General features: G+C 41.0%; 1 protein-coding gene across 2 annotated transcripts; it reads left to right on the top strand.

Moving 5' to 3' along the window:
* Positions 1–162: 162 nt before the first annotated feature.
* Positions 163–18,968, top strand: GPR89B (G protein-coupled receptor 89B). 2 transcript variants are annotated; one of them, XM_060234441.1, is made up of 14 exons: positions 163–503; positions 6,123–6,182; positions 7,501–7,604; positions 8,162–8,268; positions 8,395–8,496; positions 10,031–10,151; positions 10,738–10,818; positions 11,655–11,764; positions 12,717–12,805; positions 13,514–13,606; positions 13,941–14,036; positions 16,292–16,381; positions 18,167–18,232; positions 18,313–18,968. In XM_060234441.1, the coding sequence occupies exons 1-14, from the start codon at positions 462–464 to the stop codon at positions 18,517–18,519; spliced, it is 1,368 nt and encodes a 455-aa protein (XP_060090424.1). In that variant the 5' UTR covers positions 163–461; the 3' UTR covers positions 18,520–18,968. The 2 variants fall into 2 exon arrangements, with proteins under 2 accessions (XP_060090424.1, XP_060090425.1); XM_060234442.1 differs by lacking the exon at positions 7,501–7,604 and having other exon boundaries at positions 431–503.
* The last annotated feature ends 1,016 nt before the right edge of the window (positions 18,969–19,984 follow it).

Below are 19,984 nucleotides of genomic sequence, written 5' to 3'. Positions count from 1 at the left end.
CCTTCAGCTCGGTTACTTCGACTAAGGTCACTTCCAAATTCCCAGACCCATCACCACCTGGAGACCTAACGTCTCCCTTTACTGACACTTCCGATGTAAAACGGAACTCCCCGTTTAAACTACTTCGGACTTTCACCATAGAGCTGCGAGGCGTAGAGCGACGCCACCGGAAGTTCTGGCTCTGTAGTCCTCGGGTTTTCGTCCATCTCTGATCGTTCCGTCCTGCGTCTTCCGCTACCTCGAAGCGCTGTGAACTGCCCCGCCTCCTGTATCAACACAGCCCAGCAGCGCTAATGAGGCAACGAAAGGGAGGCGGGACTCGGCCGTTGTAAGTGACACTTGTGAGCCTCGCTTGTCGCAAGGGGAAGCGGCGGGGCGAGCGGGAAGAGGAAAAGGCGGCTCTTCCCTGTCCCTCCCCAGCGGGACGGGGGGGAGGGGGGCGGCGGCGGCTCTCCATCACCATGAGCTTCTTGATCGACTCCAGCATCATGGTGGTATCTCAGGTAATGAGGCTCCGCCCCGCTCCCTCTGTACGCGTGGGGGATGACGGAGGAGGCTCGCTTCCTTGCGTCATAGACCGAGAAAAAAAAAGCGGGGGTGGTAGTTCCTTCTGTTACTTCCGGAAGTGCCGTTGGGCATACTGTATAAGAGAATAAAAGAGGAGTCTCCATGCAGGCTTGTGATGAAGTGAGTTCTGGCTCACGAAACGCTCTGTTGAATTAAACTTTCTTTAACGTGCAACCGGTGTTTCATTTTGCTGTAACACACTAACACAACTATCACTCTGCCCTTTTAGGAAAGGTCCCCTGTGCAAGCACCAGTCGTTTCCGACTCTGGGGTGACGTTGCTTTCACAACGTTTTCACGGCAGACTTTTTACGGGGTGGTTTGCCATTGCCTTCCCCAGTCATCTACACTCCCCCCCCCCCCCAGCAAGTTAGGTACTCATTTTACTGACCTCGGAAGGATGGAAGGCTGAGTCAACCTTGAGCCGGCTACCTGAAAACACAGCTTCCACCGGGGATTGAACTCAGGTCGTGAGCAGAGCTTAGGACTGCAGTACTGCAGCTTTAATACTCTGCACCACAGGAGTGTAAAATAGAAAGTACTGCATCACTTTAGACCTGCGAACTGTGGATTACAGGTTGGAACATGCATGAAGCAAATAGACAGCTGGTGCCATGGCCCAGAAAGCTAGGTCCCTCTTTCTTTCCTTGTGTGAGATTTTTGCAGGGAGTTTTTAAGCTTCCATGGAGCGCTCCAAAATGTGATCTGCCGGGGTCCTGAAGTTGCATTTCATTTCACCACCTCATTCTCTTGCGTGATGTGTAAATACAGGCCTAAAAGTAGCATTTCAGATGCACCGTATCCTCTCTCCCTTACATGATACATCAAGGTCTCCCTTTGGGGAAATGGAGTAATAGTCCCAACCACAATCCCATAGTTCAGTTTTCTTGGTTTATAAAATGAATAAGGGGGAAAGACTTCACAAGTGATGCTGAAAGTAAATTTAGTTTAGCATGGGTTGTTTTCATTGTCCAGACCCAAGATGCACTGCCCTGACCTGGATAGCCCAGGCAAGCCTGATCTTGTCAGATCTTGGAAGCTAAGCAAGTTTAGTATTTGGATGGAAAACTGACCTTGAAATACCTAGTTGAGAGGCAGGGGCAGGCTTATGCAGCCACCTCCCTGAATATCCTCCAGGCCCGCAGTATGGTCAGTCACCAGAGGTGAACATGACTTCCAGGTGCAGACATACACACGAAAAATACAACACCCCCCCCCCCCCCAAAAAAAAAAAGACCCAAGATGCACTATTACTAAGGAGAGGATTTACCGGTATGTCTGTAATACAAGTGTGGGAAATTCAGGCCAGTATATTCCTAAGGGCAATTGTCCCCTTGTTTTGTGCTCCACACCATGATACATACTTCCCACTTTAATGACTATATATGTCACCTCAAAGAGTATGCTTCTATGTAGAAATGAAAATATTTATATTGTCATCCTTGGTATCTACAGATTTTCTTGTGGCTCATGGCATGGAAATAACCATTTCAGAATACTTATATATTTGTATTTTGAGCTAATAAACTCTGTATAATACCATGCAAACAGTATTCATAATAATTAAGGGCTATCTCAGTCACTGGAAACTTAGGGTCTCCGTCCTCAATATCCATTCATTGAAAGATAGGAAACATTAGATGATACCAAGCAACTAGCTATTGGAGGGAATGTGTGTGCCAGAGTAGCATAATGGGTAAAGCACTGGACTGGAATTTCTGAAGTTCCTTCCTGGACATCAAGCATGCTAGGTGACTGTGTTCTGTCAGTGTAATTTATCACACAGTTGTTTTGAAAATACAGTGGGGGCAACCCCCATGTGCCCTTGTGAAACACCATAGAGCAGGGATGGCCAACGGTAGCTCTCCAGATGTTTTTTGCCTACTACTCCCATCAGCCCCAGCCATTGGCCATGCTGGCTGGGGCTGATGGAAGTAGTAGGCAAAAAAAAAAAAATCTGGAGAGGTACCGTTGGCCACCCCTGCCATAGAGAAAAGATGGAATGCAAGTATTATGGACAGGAAAGTAGGAGATATTATAATTTTCAAAGGTGACCTACCACTGAACTACTGACTCTCCTCCCTCCCAACTGCCAGTGTACATGAAAAAGATGAGTAGGTTTTTAATACTGCTTTTTGTTCCCTAAGGAGTGTCAAAGCAGCTTACAGTCACATCCCCTTCCTCTCTATACAACAGGCACCTTGTGAGGTAGGTGGGGCTAGGAGAATTCTGAGAGAACTGTGATTGGTCCAAGGTAACCCAGCAGGCTTCATGTGGAATGTTGGGGAAGCAAACCTGGTTCTCCAAATTTGAGTCTGCTGCTCTTAACAACTACACCATCCTGGCTCTCACATCATGCTGAGTAGTTTTGTTAGTGCTCTCTTTTGAAATACCAGGCTGTGGTGCTTGTTTATATAACACAGAGAAGCAAGAGAAAATAAGAGAGAGAAACAGGTGGAGAACAGGTGAGGTGCCAGAAGTTTGGAGGTGGGCAGATGTCCCCATCTCAAGAAGAAGGAAAAGGAGGATGTGTGTAGCTACTGACCTGTCAGCTTGATGTCTAAAACAGGAAAAGTTTTAAAACAAATAAGCAGTCAGTCCTTGAGCATTTAGAAAAGATGGCTGGGATTATTAAAAGCCAGCATGGGGTTCTCAAGAACAAGTCATGTCAGACTAACCATATGTCTTTCTTTTGAGAAAGGTACTACCTTGCTGGATCAGGAGGGATGCTGTAGACATAGCTTATTTTGATTTCAGTAAGGCTCCTGATAAGGTTTATTCACATCATATTCTTGTTGACAAGTTGCTAAAATGTGGATTGGATCCTGTTACTGTTAGGTGGATCTGTAACTGGTTGACAGATTGCACCCAAAGAATGCTTGTGAATGGTTCCTCATCCTCCTGTAGAGGAGTGACAAGTGGAGTGCCTCAAGGATCTGTCTTGGGACCTGTTTTGTTTAATATCTTTATAAGTGATTTGGATGAAGGAATAAATTTGCAGATGATTCTAACTTGGGAGGGGTAGCAAATATGGTTGAAGACAGAATCAGGATACAGGATGACCTTGACAGGCTGGAAAACTGGGCTAAACCAAATAAAATGAATTTTAACAGGGATAAATGTAAACTACATTTAGGTGGGAAAAATCAAATGCATAATTATAAGATGAGGGCGGTTTGTCATGGCAGTAGTATGTGCAAAAAAGATCTAGGGGTCTTAGTGGACAATACACTGAACATGAGTCAGCAGTGTGTTGCAGTAGCTAAAAAAGCAAATGCGATTTTGGGCTGTATCAATGGAAGTATAGTGTCCAGATCAAGCAAAGTGATTAGTATTGCTTAGGGCTTTTTTTGAGCAGGAACGCAGTTCTTGCTGACTTGGTGTCAGAGGGTGTGGCGGCCTAATAGGTAAATAAGTCCCTGCTGGGCCTTTTCCACAAAAAAGTCTTTTGTGAAACAGTGGTGACATCAGGGGGTATGGTCTAATATGCAAATGAGTTCCTGCTGGACTTTTTCTACAAACAAAGCCCTGGTATTGCTTTATTCTGCTCTGGTTAGACCTAACCTAGAGTAATGTGTTCTGTTTTGGGCAGCACATTTTAAGAAGGATATAGACAAGCTGGAACGGGTCCATAGAAGGGCAGTGAAGATGATGAGGGGTCTGGAGACCAAGTCCTATGAAGGATCTGGTTATGTTTAGCTTGGAGAGGAGACAACTGAGAGGCAATGGGATTACCATCTTCAAGTACTTGAAGGGCTGTCATATAGAGGATGGTGCACACTTGTTTTCTGTTGACCAGAAGGTTGGATCAGAACCAGTGGTTTGAAATTAAATCAAAAGAGTTTTTGACTAAATATTAGGAAGAACTTCCTGACAGAGCAGTTCCTCAGTGGAACAGGCTTCCTATGGAGGTGGTGGGCTCTCCTTCCTTGGAGGTTTTTAAGTGGATTGCCATACTGATTCTGTGAACTTAGGCAGATAATGAGAAGGAGGGCAGGAACGGTTGCATTATGGCCCATTCTTTCATACCCAGGGAGATGCTGTTCACCATTTTGGGGTCAGGCAACAATTTGTCTCCAGGCCAGTTTTGCCAGGGATCCTGAAGGTTTTGGTTGTTGTTGTTTTTTGGCATCTTCTGGGCATGGAGCAGGTGTCATTGGGAGTGTGTGGGGGAAGTATTTGTGAAATTCCTCATTAGAATTATAGAGTTGGAAGGGACCTCTAGGCTCATCTAGTCCAACCCCCTGCACAATGCAGGAAACTCACAAACACTTCCCCCTGAATTCACAGAATATTCATTGCTGTCAGATGGCCATCTAGCCTCTGTTTAAAAACCTCCAAGGAAGGAGAGCCTACCACCTCCCAAGGAAGCCTGTTCCACTTATGCAGGGGATTGAACTAGATGACCCTGGAGTTCTATGAAATGTAGGAACTCAACTTGTCTTCCATCCAGTTTCTCTGCATTTGAGTTCGTAGAGGAAAAAGGCTGTTTTTCTTTTCGTGGGAATGTTTTCCTATTCAAGTCTGATGGCTGATGGCCACAGATTTGGTGGGATTGCCAACATGCCAACTTTCAGTAGGGACCTGAGGATCATCAGAAATTACAACATGTCCAGACTACAGAGGTCAATTCCCTTGGACAACTGGATACTTTGGAAGGTGGACTCTTTAGCATTGTATCAGTGAAGTTCCTGGTCTCACCAGGCTCTGACCCTAAGTCTCCAGAAGTTTCCCAACCTGAAACTGGCCACCCTACTCCCCCCCACCCCCCGTCCTCCATTGGTGGCCAGTGAAGACCTGGCAACCCTAGATGTGGAGTAGAATGGCAAGAGGTAAAGGTTATAAAAGGCTTTAACTGAGATTTGCCTTTTTTTGAGGAATGGAAAATTGAAGTTTTACGAAGCAAGTTCTATTATCAGACTGAAATTATGACTTTAAAGTGTTAAACATAAATTCTATAACTGAAAGCATATATAACAGGAAATTGGACTTCACTTTTTAAAAATTTGTCTTATTTAAGCGATGCAGCCTAAATGTATGAAAGATGCTGCAGTGATAAACTCCTTTCTGTTCCTTCTTACATGGCTCTCTGTAGGTCAAAGAGTAAGGAGACCTGTATGGGTAGCGTATTGTGGTTCTCGTTCTCATCTTTTGCCCTGAAGGGAGGGAGGTTATTTGTGGAGGGTTATTTGTATTTTAAATTTGAGTTTATAAGACATCCTGAGCAAAAGAGAAAGGTGGGATATAAATATTCTAATAAATAAATAAAGAAGGAGATGTATCTTGTTGCAATACATTTTCTGGCATGGCTTCATTTTTTGGAGGGGGAGGGGGACTTTTGCACAATACTGAGTGCTTACTCTAAGAGAAGATGTGTCTAGCTTATGCTGAAAAGATTAAAACAGCAACAACAGAACACCTATATCTGTAATCTTACCTTGATTGCACATTGTATAATATTATTGCTGAGAAGTTGTGAAATATCAGAGCTTCTCAGGTTATGTTGCAATTATTGAAATAAGAAATGATATTATCTGCCACTTTCTTCATCAACAGGTGCTATTCTTTGGATTTGGATGGCTGTTCTTCATGCGCCAGCTATTTAAAGACTATGAGGTGAGGGTCAGCCCACTGTATCCCAACATAAGAACATAAGAGAAGCCATGTTGGATTAGGCCAATGGCCCATCCAGTCCAACACTCTGTGTCACACAGTGGCTAAACACACACACACACAAACCCAAGTGCCATCAGGAGGTTCACAAGTGGGGCTAGAAGCCCTTCCACTTTGCTCCCCCAAGCAACAAGAATACAGAGCATCACTGCCCCAGACAGTTCCAACAATATGCTGTGGCTAATAGCCACTGATGGATCTCTGCTCCATATTTTTATTCAATCCCCTCTTGAAGCTGGCTATGCTTGTAGCCGCCACCACCTCCTGTAGCAGTGAATTCCACATGTTAATCACCCTTTGGGTGAAGAAGTAGTTCCTTTTATCTGTTCTAACCCGACTGCTCAGCAATTTAATTGAATGCCCACAAGTTCTTGTATTGTGAGAAAGGGAGAAAAGTACTTCTTTCTCTACATTTTCCATCCCATGCATAATCTTGTAAACCTCTGTCATGTCACCCCATAGTCGACGTTTCTCCAAGCTAAAGAGCCCCAAGCGTTTTAACCTTTCTACATAGGGAAAGTGTTCCAAACCTTTAATCATTCTAGTTGCTCTTTTCTGGACTTTTTCCAATGCTATAATATCCTTTTTGAGGTGTGGTGACCAGAATTGTACACAGTATTCCAAATGAAACCGCACCATCGATTTATACAGGGGCATTATGATACTGGCTGATCTGTTTTCAGTTCCCTTCCTAATAATTTCCAGCATGGCATTGGCTTTTTTTTATTGCAATCGCACACTGTCTTGACATAGATACCTTCATTGCAGTCCAATGATGCCTTCATTGCAGTCCAACAGAGAGAAGGTTGATTTGAGTAATATAAGTCAAGTTAATACCACAGTTCCTTAAGGTTGCATTCCTAGTCATTGTTGCTTGGGTATAAGGGCCACTGAAGATGGTGGAATTTACTTGTATTCAACCATGCATAGGACTGGGCTTTAAATTTCTTTACAGTGTGTTGTGTCTCACCCCTGTCACAAAATGCAGTTTAGAATTAATTTTTCTGCATTAAAAATGGCTTCTGCATTTTGGTGTGTGGAACTTAATCTAATGTCAGTGAAAAGAACTGTAATAATGAGCTAAATAATTCTTGGATAAATAACACTGATAAATAAAAATTAATGCAGGATGCATTTGAGCAAGATTTGTATATTTGGATAGAAATAACATTGTAAGTTTAAATTCATGGTAATTTGTTCTTCTAAATGATGTTGAATATTATGCTTATGGAAGCACTTTTTCCTTTCTGGTACTTTACAGGTGCGACAATATGTTGTGCAGGTTGTCTTCTCTGTCACATTTGCTTTTTCATGCACTATGTTTGAACTCATCATCTTTGAGATTCTTGGCATCCTAAACAGCAGGTAAATGTAACAGCTACCGATACAGTGGAATCATCTATTGGTCTGTCTTCTACTTTTCCTTCCAGTTTGCTTTAAGAACAGTGATGCAAAAAGGGATTGGGGCCGTTTTTGAACAGCAACAAAAATGTAGCAGCATCTATATTTGCACTGATGGAGATAAATGTAGGCTGCAATCCTAAGAGTACTTTCTTAGGAGTAAGCCCCATTAAATACAGAGGTGCTTAGTTCTGAGTAGACCTGCTTAGATTTGATCCATAATCTTCTGTCTGTTTTGAGAGCTAACAGGATTGCTGGAGTTTCTAATATATGGTAAGTGAAGAGGTAATGCACCTTTTGACGTATCAGTTACTGATTACGTACTTTTCATAGAATGGTTAGAAAAAGGAATTCTGAGCACTTGTTGGTTATGTGCACTCTTGGTGTTGGCTGAATTACATTATGTAACTGCAGGCTGATTTTGTGCAGGCAGTACTGTCTGAGAAGGGAGAGGGTGGTGTGTTAAGCAGAATTCACTCTAATTATGAACTGATATTGAGCAATCCTTTTGTTGTTTTCAGCTCCCGGTATTTTCACTGGAAATTGAACCTGTGCGTGATTTTGCTTGTGCTAGTGTTCATGGTGCCCTTTTACATTGGTTACTTTGTTGTGAGCAACATTCGATTGTGTAAGTACTCACAACATTATCATGACAAAAAATTGTGACAAAAGTTTCTTGGTGCAACCATTCAAGCCCTTCAAGATGGTGTACTTATTACGCCCAATTATATTTTCTCTTTTTTGTTTTTAATAGTACACAGACATAGACTGCTTTTTGCCTGTGTTGTTTGGTTAACATTCATGTATTTCTTCTGGAAACTGGGAGACCCATTTCCTATCCTCAGTCCAAAACATGGTGAGTTTCAGATGCATCTTTAACCTTTTCCTGATAAAATAGTGTTGTCTCGCATTATCTGGTGACTGCTAACTCTCTGAAACAAGTTACTATAAAGCATGTTCTTTCACTGATTTTTTTTTGTTTGTTTTTTGAGATTGGGGAGGAGGTACCCTGTGTGTGTGATATTACTGTGGGAAGAAGTTGGGACCTCAGCATCACTAAACAGTTTCCTTCATGAGAACTGTAAGCAAATAATAGGTCTAATACCCTTAGGGGAATCTGCCATCTACATGGTACTTGTGTATGTTGCTAAACTTTTTATTAGCGCTCTGAAGTTCTGTTGCTGGTCATCACAGGGTTGTTTGTAAGGATGATGGCAAGTTAGTACCAAAACAGAATGAGTAGTTTTCTCATTTAGCACTGGCAAGTGTAAGAAGGGATATGCAACTATGTCAGTGGTTACTGGTTCTTTTTCTCCACTGTGGAGTCCAAGCACTCATAGCCCAGAAATGGGATTGGTCACTTTGGAGAAAGCTGTGGCCATCATTGTAAGTCAAAACTACATTTTAAAATTAATTTATTTTACTTGCTATGTCTATGCTGTAGCAAATGCTTGGGGCTTTACTGGCAGGCATATTAAGGGAATCCTGACCTCTAAAGATCTTTCGTGAGATAATAGTATGTTGTTAATCTTGAAAATACTGTTTGATATTTTATTTAAATCCTAACTTGTATTTCCTTTTTTAGAAATTAGTTGCTGTTATAGCTAGAATTTATAGCTGGAACTGTAGCAGTGGTAGGTTAGGGTTGAATCTGACATCCAGAGGATTAGCTGCAGTTCTGAATTCCTTGGATAGGTGCCATCTGTGACTGAGAGTAAATGATTTCTGTTTTTCTTGCTTAAGCATGATTCTTTTCCTTTGTTAAATTGTGAAACTAGTATTCTGGCTTCCTTAGTGGGTTAGTTTTCTTCCCTAGTTCAGAACTTACATTGTGATTATCATATAACTGAGCCCATGGAACACTTCATAATGAAATCTCAGCTTTTTCATTTCCAATCTGGGGCTAAGGAGAACCATTGTTAGGTAATGTGTAGGGAATCTTGGGTTTGTACATGCTAAATTTCACTGAGGTATTTGTCAGAAAATTGGCATATTTTTATATTATGACCAGTATAGAGAAAATTGTATTAAAAGTCTGTACATGCTTGTTGTTCTAAATGCAACCTCTTTTAGTGTAAATATCTGAAGCTTCATTGCAAACAAGCTTTTGGCACCTGAGAGATTTATATTTTTGAATGGATTTTGGGACACCCTTCCCCCCCCCCCCCAAAAAAAAAAGGTGGCCCAGCAACACCATTTGAGGAGTAACTTGGGCAAGCCGAGTGTTCCTGTTGCATATTCCTTTACTTATTGCAGAGATGACTGTTAAATAGCTGAAATTAAAGAGGCAGCTTAAAAATAAAATGGGGTGTGCAAATGCTGCCATAGTAGTAGCTGTGTTCAATAACACAGTGTTGAAATTGATCTGGTCCTGTTTTCTTTTATGTCAGGAATTCTGTCTATAGAGCAGCTCATCAGTCGGGTGGGAGTAATTGGAGTGACCCTCATGGCTCTGCTGTCTGGATTTGGTGCAGTCAATTGTCCATACACTTACATGTCTTACTTTCTCAGGTAAATAGGCTTAAGAGATCTTTTTGTTAATATTCTCCTGTGAAGAAGAGATTATTGGGATGGGTCCTGACCATGGTTTCCATAGGCTAAAAACACTTCTGCCTGAGGAAAAGAGAGAATGTTTTTAGCTGATTCCTCTCTTCCTCTGCAGATTGTAACTTCAGCCTTGTGCTGTTCCTGAGGGGCCACTGACTGTAGAGGCAGGGGAGAGCAGGAAAGGTCATTTATGCAAACATTGGTCTGCTTGTGGTAATTAGGATATACCCCACTGTATTCCCTTTTCTTCTCTTTCAGCTTAAATTCTCCTAAATTGCTCTTCGGAGTTAATAGTAGCCCTTTCCCTATCCCATCTATCTCGGTTATGTTGATTTAGTTTTCTATTTGCTTCCTTTTATCTCTGTGTAGCATTTGTTTTTTACCTGGTTCTTGTGGAATTAGAGAGGATGGGTGGGATGCTGCAAAAAGGAGAGTGGGTTTGGTCTGTAGACTGCAAATTGGCCATTACTGCAGTAGAAGACAGAGACATACCAGTCAATCCACAAACATACATATTCACACAAATGTATAATCTCTCTCTCTATTGCAGGAATGTGACAGATGCAGATATTCTAGCTCTGGAGCGTCGTCTCCTCCAGACCATGGATATGATCATCAGCAAGAAGAAAAGGTATGAGAAACACATTAAAGCATCTACATCACTAAATGATAACATGCTGATGGACAAATTCTCACTCTTGTTTAGAACATCAGATACTTTAAGAAGGTGTTGAAAAGGCTGCAGAATTGTTGAACTGGTCTGAAGAAGTTAGCTTGCTATGATGCACTCAGGACCCAGGGAAGTTAGAACAGCTAGCAAAGTAATTTTAATGTTAGTTAACAACGTAGAGGGAAAGAGGGTTCTTTACAGCATTATATTTTTTGCTCTTGGCTTTTACGTTAAATATGAGAAGATGAACATTGTTTCCATATTCCAAATCTTTTTCTTTATTGAGCTTGCAGCATGAAAGGAAATGGTTTATGGTGAACTCTAAGAAGCCCCTGTTTTATGTGTGCCGCTGAGTTTGAATTTCCTGGGCAGAATTAGTTGCTTCGTGAGCAATGATGATCATGTCTGCAAGGAAAAATTTACAAGTTGAGTTTTTGTTAGAGCTGAAATTTGATCTTGCACAAGTTACGATCTATATTCTCTTAATTTAATTTTTAAGGAGTTTGATATGGAAAATAATAGAATGCAGTTGGAATGATCTACTTGGTAAAAACAGATTGGTAAAATAATCCACTCAACAATGGAAGATTGCAAAAACCTCTGCATTTTCCTGCTTCCATGATGAGGGGGTGTTGTGGTTACAAAAAAAGCCCCTCTTCTTTAATTAGTTCCTAATTGGGGCATCCCACAGATGATCCCCAAATGGCATGGAAACTATTTTGCGTTAAATTTTGTTTTGGCTGTAGTTTATATGTCTAGCTCTTTTTAAGAGGAGCTTGTCTTTTCTTCCCAATCAGGATAGCCATGGTTCACAGAAACATGTTCCAGAGAGGAGAAGTGCACAACAAGCCCACTGGTTTCTGGGGCATGATTAAAAGTGTTACCACCTCTTCCCCAGGCAGTGAAAGTATCCTTTATTTCCAGGCTACATTCAGAAGCGAGAGGAGCACTGCCATGGAAGTTTGAGTGAAAGGAAGTTTGTGAGGGGGTTTGTAAAGCATTTGTTTATTACTTGTATAGTTGGCAGATTCTGCTTACCTGTTACTTTCAATTATCGATTCATCTGCACTGAATATTGTAGCTGAAGCCTGCAAATGCTAAACTCTGTGACTTGATCTAATGGGAGCTAATGTAGCATTAGCACACTTTCTCTGTTAAAAGGTCATTTATAATCTCAACCTTCACAGGGGAGAGGAAGGTTGTACTTGGCCAGACATGCTTGGTGCTTGCCAGTACTGTTGCCAACCTCCAGGTGGTGGCTGGAGACCTCCTGAATCTTCAGATGACAGAGATCAGTTCACCTGGAGAAACTAGCCTCTTTGGGAGGTGAACTTTATGACATTATACCCCAGTGAAATCCCTCCCCTCCCCAAACCCTGCCCTCCTCAGACTCTGCCCCCAAATTCTGCAAGTATTTTTCAACCTGGAGCTGGCAACCCTAACCAAGTCTAGTGGAATTGCCAGCATCTCTGGGATTCACCTTGGACTCATTGGTGGCTATAGAGACTTGAGGTGCAATGATGGTCATAAGCCAATTCTGTTGGCTTCTCCTGCAGTGCTCCCAACACCTTGGTTGCTTGAACCCCAAGTGCCAAGGGGAACAGTCTGGCTGGTGTCCTGCTGCTGGCATTGTTCTGGGGTTTGACGAACCCTGTTGTGATTGCAATAGAGAGCTATTGCAAAGGAAAATAATTTCTGGACCAGTCTAGGTTTGCTTTTGTACAGTCATAAGCTAATGCAGCAGTTTTTTTAAAGGTTCATTAAGCATCTCTTATGAGATAAACAGTGAAAGTAAGCCAGTGTGTCATTTGTAGCTGGGATTGTTTATGTATTTGTCCTTGACATCCTTGGTTCGCCAGATCTGACACTTATCCAGCAAGAAGTAGATGCTCTGGAGGAGCTGAGTCGGCAGCTTTTCCTAGAAACAGCTGACTTACACGCTACCAAGGTGCGCATTAAAGGGACTGTTGTTAAGGAATTTCCAGTGGGTGGGTAGAAGAGATGACTGGGTGTGGAGAAAGAAAAAATTAGAAATTGTTAAGGGAATAAGAGTGCAAGCTTAAGCAGGCCTACTCAGAAGTACATCTCATGTTATTTACTGGGGACAAGCATGCTGAGGATTGCAACCTAAGAGTACTACCAAAGTTCTACTTTTCAACGATTGTAAAAAGGTGCTGTTTCTTGAAGTGTAGAAGGTAAATTAGCTTTCCCCAGCTCATAACTTCTCTAATATTATGTACAACCAGTGTTCCCTCTAAGCTGAGTTAGTGTGAGCTAGCTTACAGTTTTTTAGCCTCTGGTTCAGACATTTTTGTCTTAGCTTAGGAAGGATGGCTCCAGAACAAACTTAATTTATGCAGTAGCTTACAGCTTTAATGCCAGGAGCTCACAAAGTAGAATTTTTGCTCACAAGACTCCACAGCTTAGAGGGAACATTGTATACAACTCTTGGTGTAAACAGAATTTTATTTTGGGAAAGGATTATTTTTTTAGTTACATGGTTTATAGAATCTCTGATTTCTCATATGTAAAAGAGCCAGCATGCTTTATCTGTCTTGCAAGGTCTTTAGGAAGCACATTTTTAAATTTAATTATCTATTAGTTGAAAACCATGCCTCTGAATGCCTCATTAACCTGAACCTTTTCTTCATTGCAGGAAAGAATAGAATACTCCAAAACATTCCAAGGGAAATATTTTAATTTCCTGGGCTATTTTTTCTCCATCTATTGTGTTTGGAAAATTTTTATGGTATGTAATAATGCTAATTTTTATTCTACAGACAAGTCTGGCAAAGGTTTCATTGTTGAGCAGCTGCAGAGCTTTCCATATCTCCTCTTGTGATATAGTTAGTTTTTGAAAACTGTTTGACTTTTAGCTATTGGAAGGGTTTATGAATCTGAGAGTAGTTATTTTTGTGTTATATCTATGTCAGGTTACAAGACAGTATTATGTATGTATGTTTTAGAAGCTCTGCCACGCCTGACAGTCTCCTGTGAAAGACAGTCTACCATGTGTATCCTGTGTCACTTCTGGTGAATGTTTTTCTGTAGTGTTACTGAGTATTTTTGTCTTTCCTCTTCAGGCAACAATCAATATAGTGTTTGACCGAGTTGGGAAAACTGATCCAGTCACAAGAGGAATTGAAATCACTGTAAACTATTTAGGAATCCAGTTCGATGTGAGACTTGTTTTCAATTTTAACCTTTCAGTAATATTTTATAAGAACATAAGAGAAACCATGTTGGATCAGGCCAGTGGCGCATCTAGCCCAACACTCTGTGCCACACAGTGGCCAAAAAACAGGTGCCATCGGAAGGTCTGCCAGTGGGGCCAGATTCCAGAAGCCCTCCCACGTTATTTCTTTTTGTGCTGTTCAGAATTTGATATAGCGTGGCTTAGATGCAAGGCCAAGCCATGGGCTGCCATTATGTAAGTGATCCTACGACAAGGTGAACTTACATGCTCCTTCTCCCTTCCCAGCTGTAAGTAAAACACGGTTTGTAAGTTATATCTGAACTAGTGAACCACAGCTTGTGCTTTCCCTATACACTAGAATGGAAAGCCATGATAGTAGGTTGCAGTTTTTGTTTGCCAGGAAAGTGCAAACCATAGTATGCCAGCCCAGATATAATGACAAACTTATCCAGAGAGAAGAAGGGAGTTGTAGGAGATAAAAGGAAGGAAAGAAGGGAGTGGCTTATTTACATAGAGCCAAGCGATTGCTTTGGGTTGTAGCAAACTGAGTCAAATTCTTTTAACACCTGGATAGAGATAGCTTAAAGGTCTAATAAAATGTATTTCAAAATCTGGATTTAGATGGGAAATGTCGCCTTCGCTTCATAATATAGTCCACTTGCTAGCATAACCTTCTGGTGGGAGGTACAGCCTTGCATGAAAAGTTGACTGGTCTTGATATTCATTCTAAAGTCAAACACTAACAGAATACATTGTTGGATTAGATGACACTGGAGGTCCCTTCCAACTCTGTATTATGACTATTATGGTGGGCGAATTTTATTAGACCTTTAAGCTAGCCCTACCCAGGTGTTAAAAGTATTTGATTCAGTTTGCTGCAACCCAAAGCAATAGCTTGGCTCTATGTAAATAAACCTCTCCCTTCTCTCCTTCCTTTTATCTCCTACAGCTCCCTTCTTCTCTCTCTGGTTTGCTGTAGATCAGTTCTAGACACAGACTAGCAATCAGTTACTATTAGAAACATCCAGTGTTTTAACAAGCCCAGCATTTACTTGTCCAATGATGATTTTAAGATTTGTACCTTTAGAATATGGGTCAGTATAGCTTTTTAATGGGTAGATGAATGTTGGCTTAATACAGTTTAATTCTTCAGCCCAGCCCATTTATGGGAAGGGAAGCCACCACAGAATTTGTCAACAATTCAGAAAGTTTTATGGATGAGTTTAAAAGCTTTGCAGTCTTTTGGTGTATCTTGTAATTGCTAAACCATGCCTAGCATTCAAGAACTGTACAGGCAGAGGAAGCTTTGGATATATTTTCTGAATGGCAGACTCCACTGCAATATGAAGCTGTATTTTGAATGCTGAGAGGGGTCTCTAAATGCAATTTTAGATATGATCTGAAAGGTCAGCTGGGAAGGAAAAATGACAAAAAACATAATACTGAGCATGTGCAAAGTCTTGGATTCTTATAAAGTCATTATTCTGATTTTTCCATGCCAATAGATACCATCAGGATATTTCACATTGGTCAGTCATTAAGCAGTTGTAACTCTGGATGCTTCCATGCTTGGGCTAAATTTCAAGAGGTGGCTGAGTAGCAAAAGGGAAAATAAAGATCTACTTTTGCATACTTGTAAATAGTGATGCTGTAATTCTTCTTGAATGGGTTATCTTGCAGGAGTGTTACCTTTGTACCACCATCTGTAAATCTATCTCTCATTTATATTCTCCCAAATTTTGTAGGACCAGTTGGATATAATTTCATAATGTGAAAAAAATTAAGTTTAAAATTGCTTGTCTGTGTTAGCATATATGAGTCATATTTTTCATAACTGCTCATCTAGTGCTTTGTCCTTGCTGAAAATCTGTATATAGTGAGTTATTCCATACCAGCAGGAAGGTCATATCTGAATCAGAGCTCTTTTTTTTTTTTTTAAGAATTGGATTCTAGTTTTCTGTTGCTCCAGAAGATGGCAGTAGTTCCCATATTCATTAAGACAGCATACAAATGTTTTGGAGGTTTTTCATAAAAACACATTTCTGAATTTTCAGTGCTAACAAGATCTGTAGCAATACAGAAAATATGTAAAAATATCCTTTAATCCACTTCTATAGGAGATATTGTTTTCCTGTCATAAATATGTGAGATGAGACAGCTTATTTAATTAATATTCTCTGCTGCTTGTGCTATAAATATCTTTAGAATTGTGACTGTTTCCTGATTGTATTATTGCAGGTAAAATTTTGGTCTCAGCATATCTCCTTTATCCTTGTTGGAATAATTATAGTCACCTCTATCAGAGGTTTATTGATAACACTCACAAAGGTAAGCTGTGGTATGGTCCTTTAAATAATTGTAACAGAGCCAGATGTGGTGTGTGAATTAGGCAAAACACTGCTCTCTACTAAGAATTTTAGAGAAAACTGCATGTTACAAAAATGCACAGGTCTGCCATTGAAAACCACAACCCAGTGTCATTTCTCCTTCCTTTTTATGATGTATAGTTGTTGTCATTATCCTGAATGTTTGTTCTAGTCCTGGTTGTATGCATTGGCTGTCCTTGGAAGAGCCAGGGAAATGTGACAGTAGAGCACAAAGAAAGATAAATTACATGTTAAAGAAGAGGAGGAGAGAATGCAAAATAAGGATTCTGTTTTAGGTAGCAATCCCTTTTTTGTAATATATAGTTCTGCTATTAAGGAGGTCTAGTTATCTAGTTGAGAGGTAATATAAGAGGTAATAGTAAAGTATGAGTTAGGGGACGTTCTTCTGCCAAAAATTCAGATTGCCATTTCTTACTAATTTTCCTTACTAGTTTACCTATCATAATTTAGACATAGACCGTTTTCGCACACAGCTCACCTTGCAGTCACAATCCTGTTCCCTCTGCAGCGTCTGGTCGGATTTCCCACCATCTGCGCTGAAGTTACAGGAAGTGCCGCAGCTTTTGAGTAGCAAACGTAAACTGCTAAAACCCAGTTTACGTTTGCTACGCAAAAGCCATGGCACTTCCTGTAACTCCGGCGCAGATGGTGGGAAATACGACAGACGCTGCGGAGGGAACAGGATTGTGACTGCGAGGTAAGCTGTGTGTGAAAACGGTCATAGTGGGATTTACAAATCATCTGCTAGAAACCATCTAACAATGGTATCTTAACAATGTACTTTTATGTTTAGCACTGGTATATAAGTGAATGCAGATAAGTGATACTGCATCACCTTAGTCACTGAGAAGTTGTATATATCATTAAGGTACAGTAAGAAACATATAATAACATTATATCCATTTCTACTATTCTTGGAAATTGACTCGGAAGTTTATACTTTTGATGCTAGAACAGCTGAGCAACATCTTCTGTTTTTAAATGCCATGTCTTACCAGTATAATAGAATCTCCCTTAAGGTGCTTTTGGACCTTCCAGTTATAGGTTGTTCTTAATGCAGCAGGCACAGCTATCCCAGGTTGCATACTCATGTGATGAATATGAACAAAACAATCTAGAAGGAAAGGAAAATAAGCCCAACTCACTATAGCCTTCCAACAGCAGAGACAGAGAAAGATGTTTCCCAGCTCCTGCTTCCCAAGGTCTTTTAACTGGAGATGCCACGAAGTGAACTAGGGATGTCTTATATGCAAACCATGTGTGCTAGCAATGAGCCTCAACACCTCCTTAGTCCTCTTGTACTTCCCCCTGTGAATGTGTGCATATGGACAGTCAGGATTGCTTTCAGGCAGAATAAAACTTCATGTTATCAGCATTCCAAAATAAGTAACTTGGCTGTGATACCAGTTGAATGTGGACAGCATTATGGGAGACCATCAGAAACTGCGAGAGAAAGTTCAGTTTCAAAAAGCACCTTGACTCTACTGCCAGTTTACGAAAATGCAGGAGCTTTTTCAGATAAATTGCTGCTGTTTACAAGAACCCTACTTCTGTTTCTTGGTCATGATGGTAGCTTGCTGCCTGATGGTCCTGTTGTGAATGATGGCTATCAGAAATATAACTTTCTGTTTTAATCCTATGAACATCATTTAAAATGCTCAAGTGCATGTTTTATCCTCTGTGAATCACTTATGATTTTTTTTTTTGTGGTTATCGTCTTCTCCAGTTTTTCTATGCTATCTCCAGCAGCAAGTCCTCCAATGTCATAGTTCTGTTACTGGCACAGATCATGGTGAGTGTTTTAGCTGATGCTTCTTGTTTTTGCTCAGCTGTAGTTGCTGGATTTCTGATGTTTCTCTATCTTCTTTCCAGGGGATGTATTTTGTATCTTCGGTACTTCTGATTCGGATGAGCATGCCTCTAGAGTATCGCACTATAATTACTGAAGTTCTCGGGGAATTACAGTTTAACTTCTACCACCGCTGGTTTGATGTTATATTCCTTGTCAGTGCTCTTTCCAGCATTCTCTTCCTCTACCTAGCACACAAGCAGGCTCCTGAGAAGCATATGGCACTTTAAGTCTGTCATGGATCTCCAGCACTTGATGGATAAAAACAATGTATTTGGCATACGGCCATCCTGCAGCAGCTCTTTCTCTGACCGATGACCAACCATTTTATTTGCTTAAATGGTTCTACTTGGGCAGAGAGTAGCAAGAAACAGCCAAGAGCTTCAAAGTACTTAATTTGGCTTTTTGGGACATGCTTGAGATGGAGCAGTTCATAAGAGAGTATCTGAAGAAACTTGGGGTGAGGACTCTTTAAAAGAGGATGGATAATCTTCAACAAGAAAGATGATTGGCAAAATGTTTGTCTAATAGTACAATCCTGTGCAGTCAAAGGCTAGTGAAATAAATGGGATTACAGAAACTGCACATAGGATTAGGATTTTACACCATGTGCTGTAATCTTGGAGAATAGAGGTGCTGTAATGAACCTCCCAATAAACCAAGATTTGTAATAAATTAAGGTCTAGCTTCCCAGTAATGTTTTTGTCAACCATAGCGACTGGAAACAACTCTTTAGAGGATGTTCACTTTTTTGGTGACTAAGGTTTTCTAGGCAGGCCTGTATAACTTGTGTTCCATGAAGGCTTAAATAGACTACTGAGGAGGGAGGTCCACAAGGAACTTGGATTTTCTGCCAGATTGGGAATGCAAAAGATACATTATGTGTCTGATGGGCTATACAGCCATGTTTAAAGGAGCTGAATCTCAAACCTTTTACTGTTTCACTAGATCTTAGCTTTGTCCTCACTTATTTTCCTTCCAGACTATAAATAGAACTGAGACCTAGGAATCTGATGTCAAGCGTATCTATGAATTATCTTCAAGATGTTCTTCTTGTAGATCCTAGACACTTAACTGGCAGCTTGTGCAGATGAAACAAGACAATCTAATAGTAGTTTTAAATTAAATAACTGATCAGATCTCTCTTGTCTAGGAAGTACCTCACTTGATAAATCCAGTTAAAACTAATACCGTAAAAGCTGTGTTAACTGGCAGACTCCATTAACTGAGAGGCCAGACACTGCTGCCTGCTCAAGGGTGAGTGAGCAGTGATGGAGCAGGCTCTCAGTACCAGCTGTGGATGCTGCCTGCTTGCACTGCTACTGAGCAAGTGATGCCCAAGGCTGGGTTCCCATTGTTCCCCCATCCTCCCTACCCCTTTGTCATCCCATAGATGAATGATGGTATAGGGACAGAAAATGTGTTCAAGTTATGGACACTACCTGCTTATGCTGCTGTTGAGTGGGTAGTACGTGTGGCCGGAAGCCCACCAGAAGCTACTGCCTGCTCTCCTCCTTGACCTGTTTTCAGGCTGTGGAGAAGCTGGTAGTGGCTCCTGGCCATGGATGCAATATAGGTTTTATTAATCAGCATCATTCCCCAGTGATGCCTGTTAACAATTTGTGTGTGAAGTGCTGTCAAGTTGTTTCTGTCTTACAGCGACCCTATGAATTAATGACCTCCAAAATGTCCTAT

The sequence above is a fragment of the Heteronotia binoei genome, chromosome 3, assembly GCF_032191835.1.
Source record: "Heteronotia binoei isolate CCM8104 ecotype False Entrance Well chromosome 3, APGP_CSIRO_Hbin_v1, whole genome shotgun sequence".
In the NCBI taxonomy this organism is placed as follows: domain Eukaryota; kingdom Metazoa; phylum Chordata; class Lepidosauria; order Squamata; family Gekkonidae; genus Heteronotia; species Heteronotia binoei.
The sequence above is the reverse complement of the archived record's forward strand: the minus strand, read 5'-3'. Positions and strand labels throughout refer to the sequence as shown.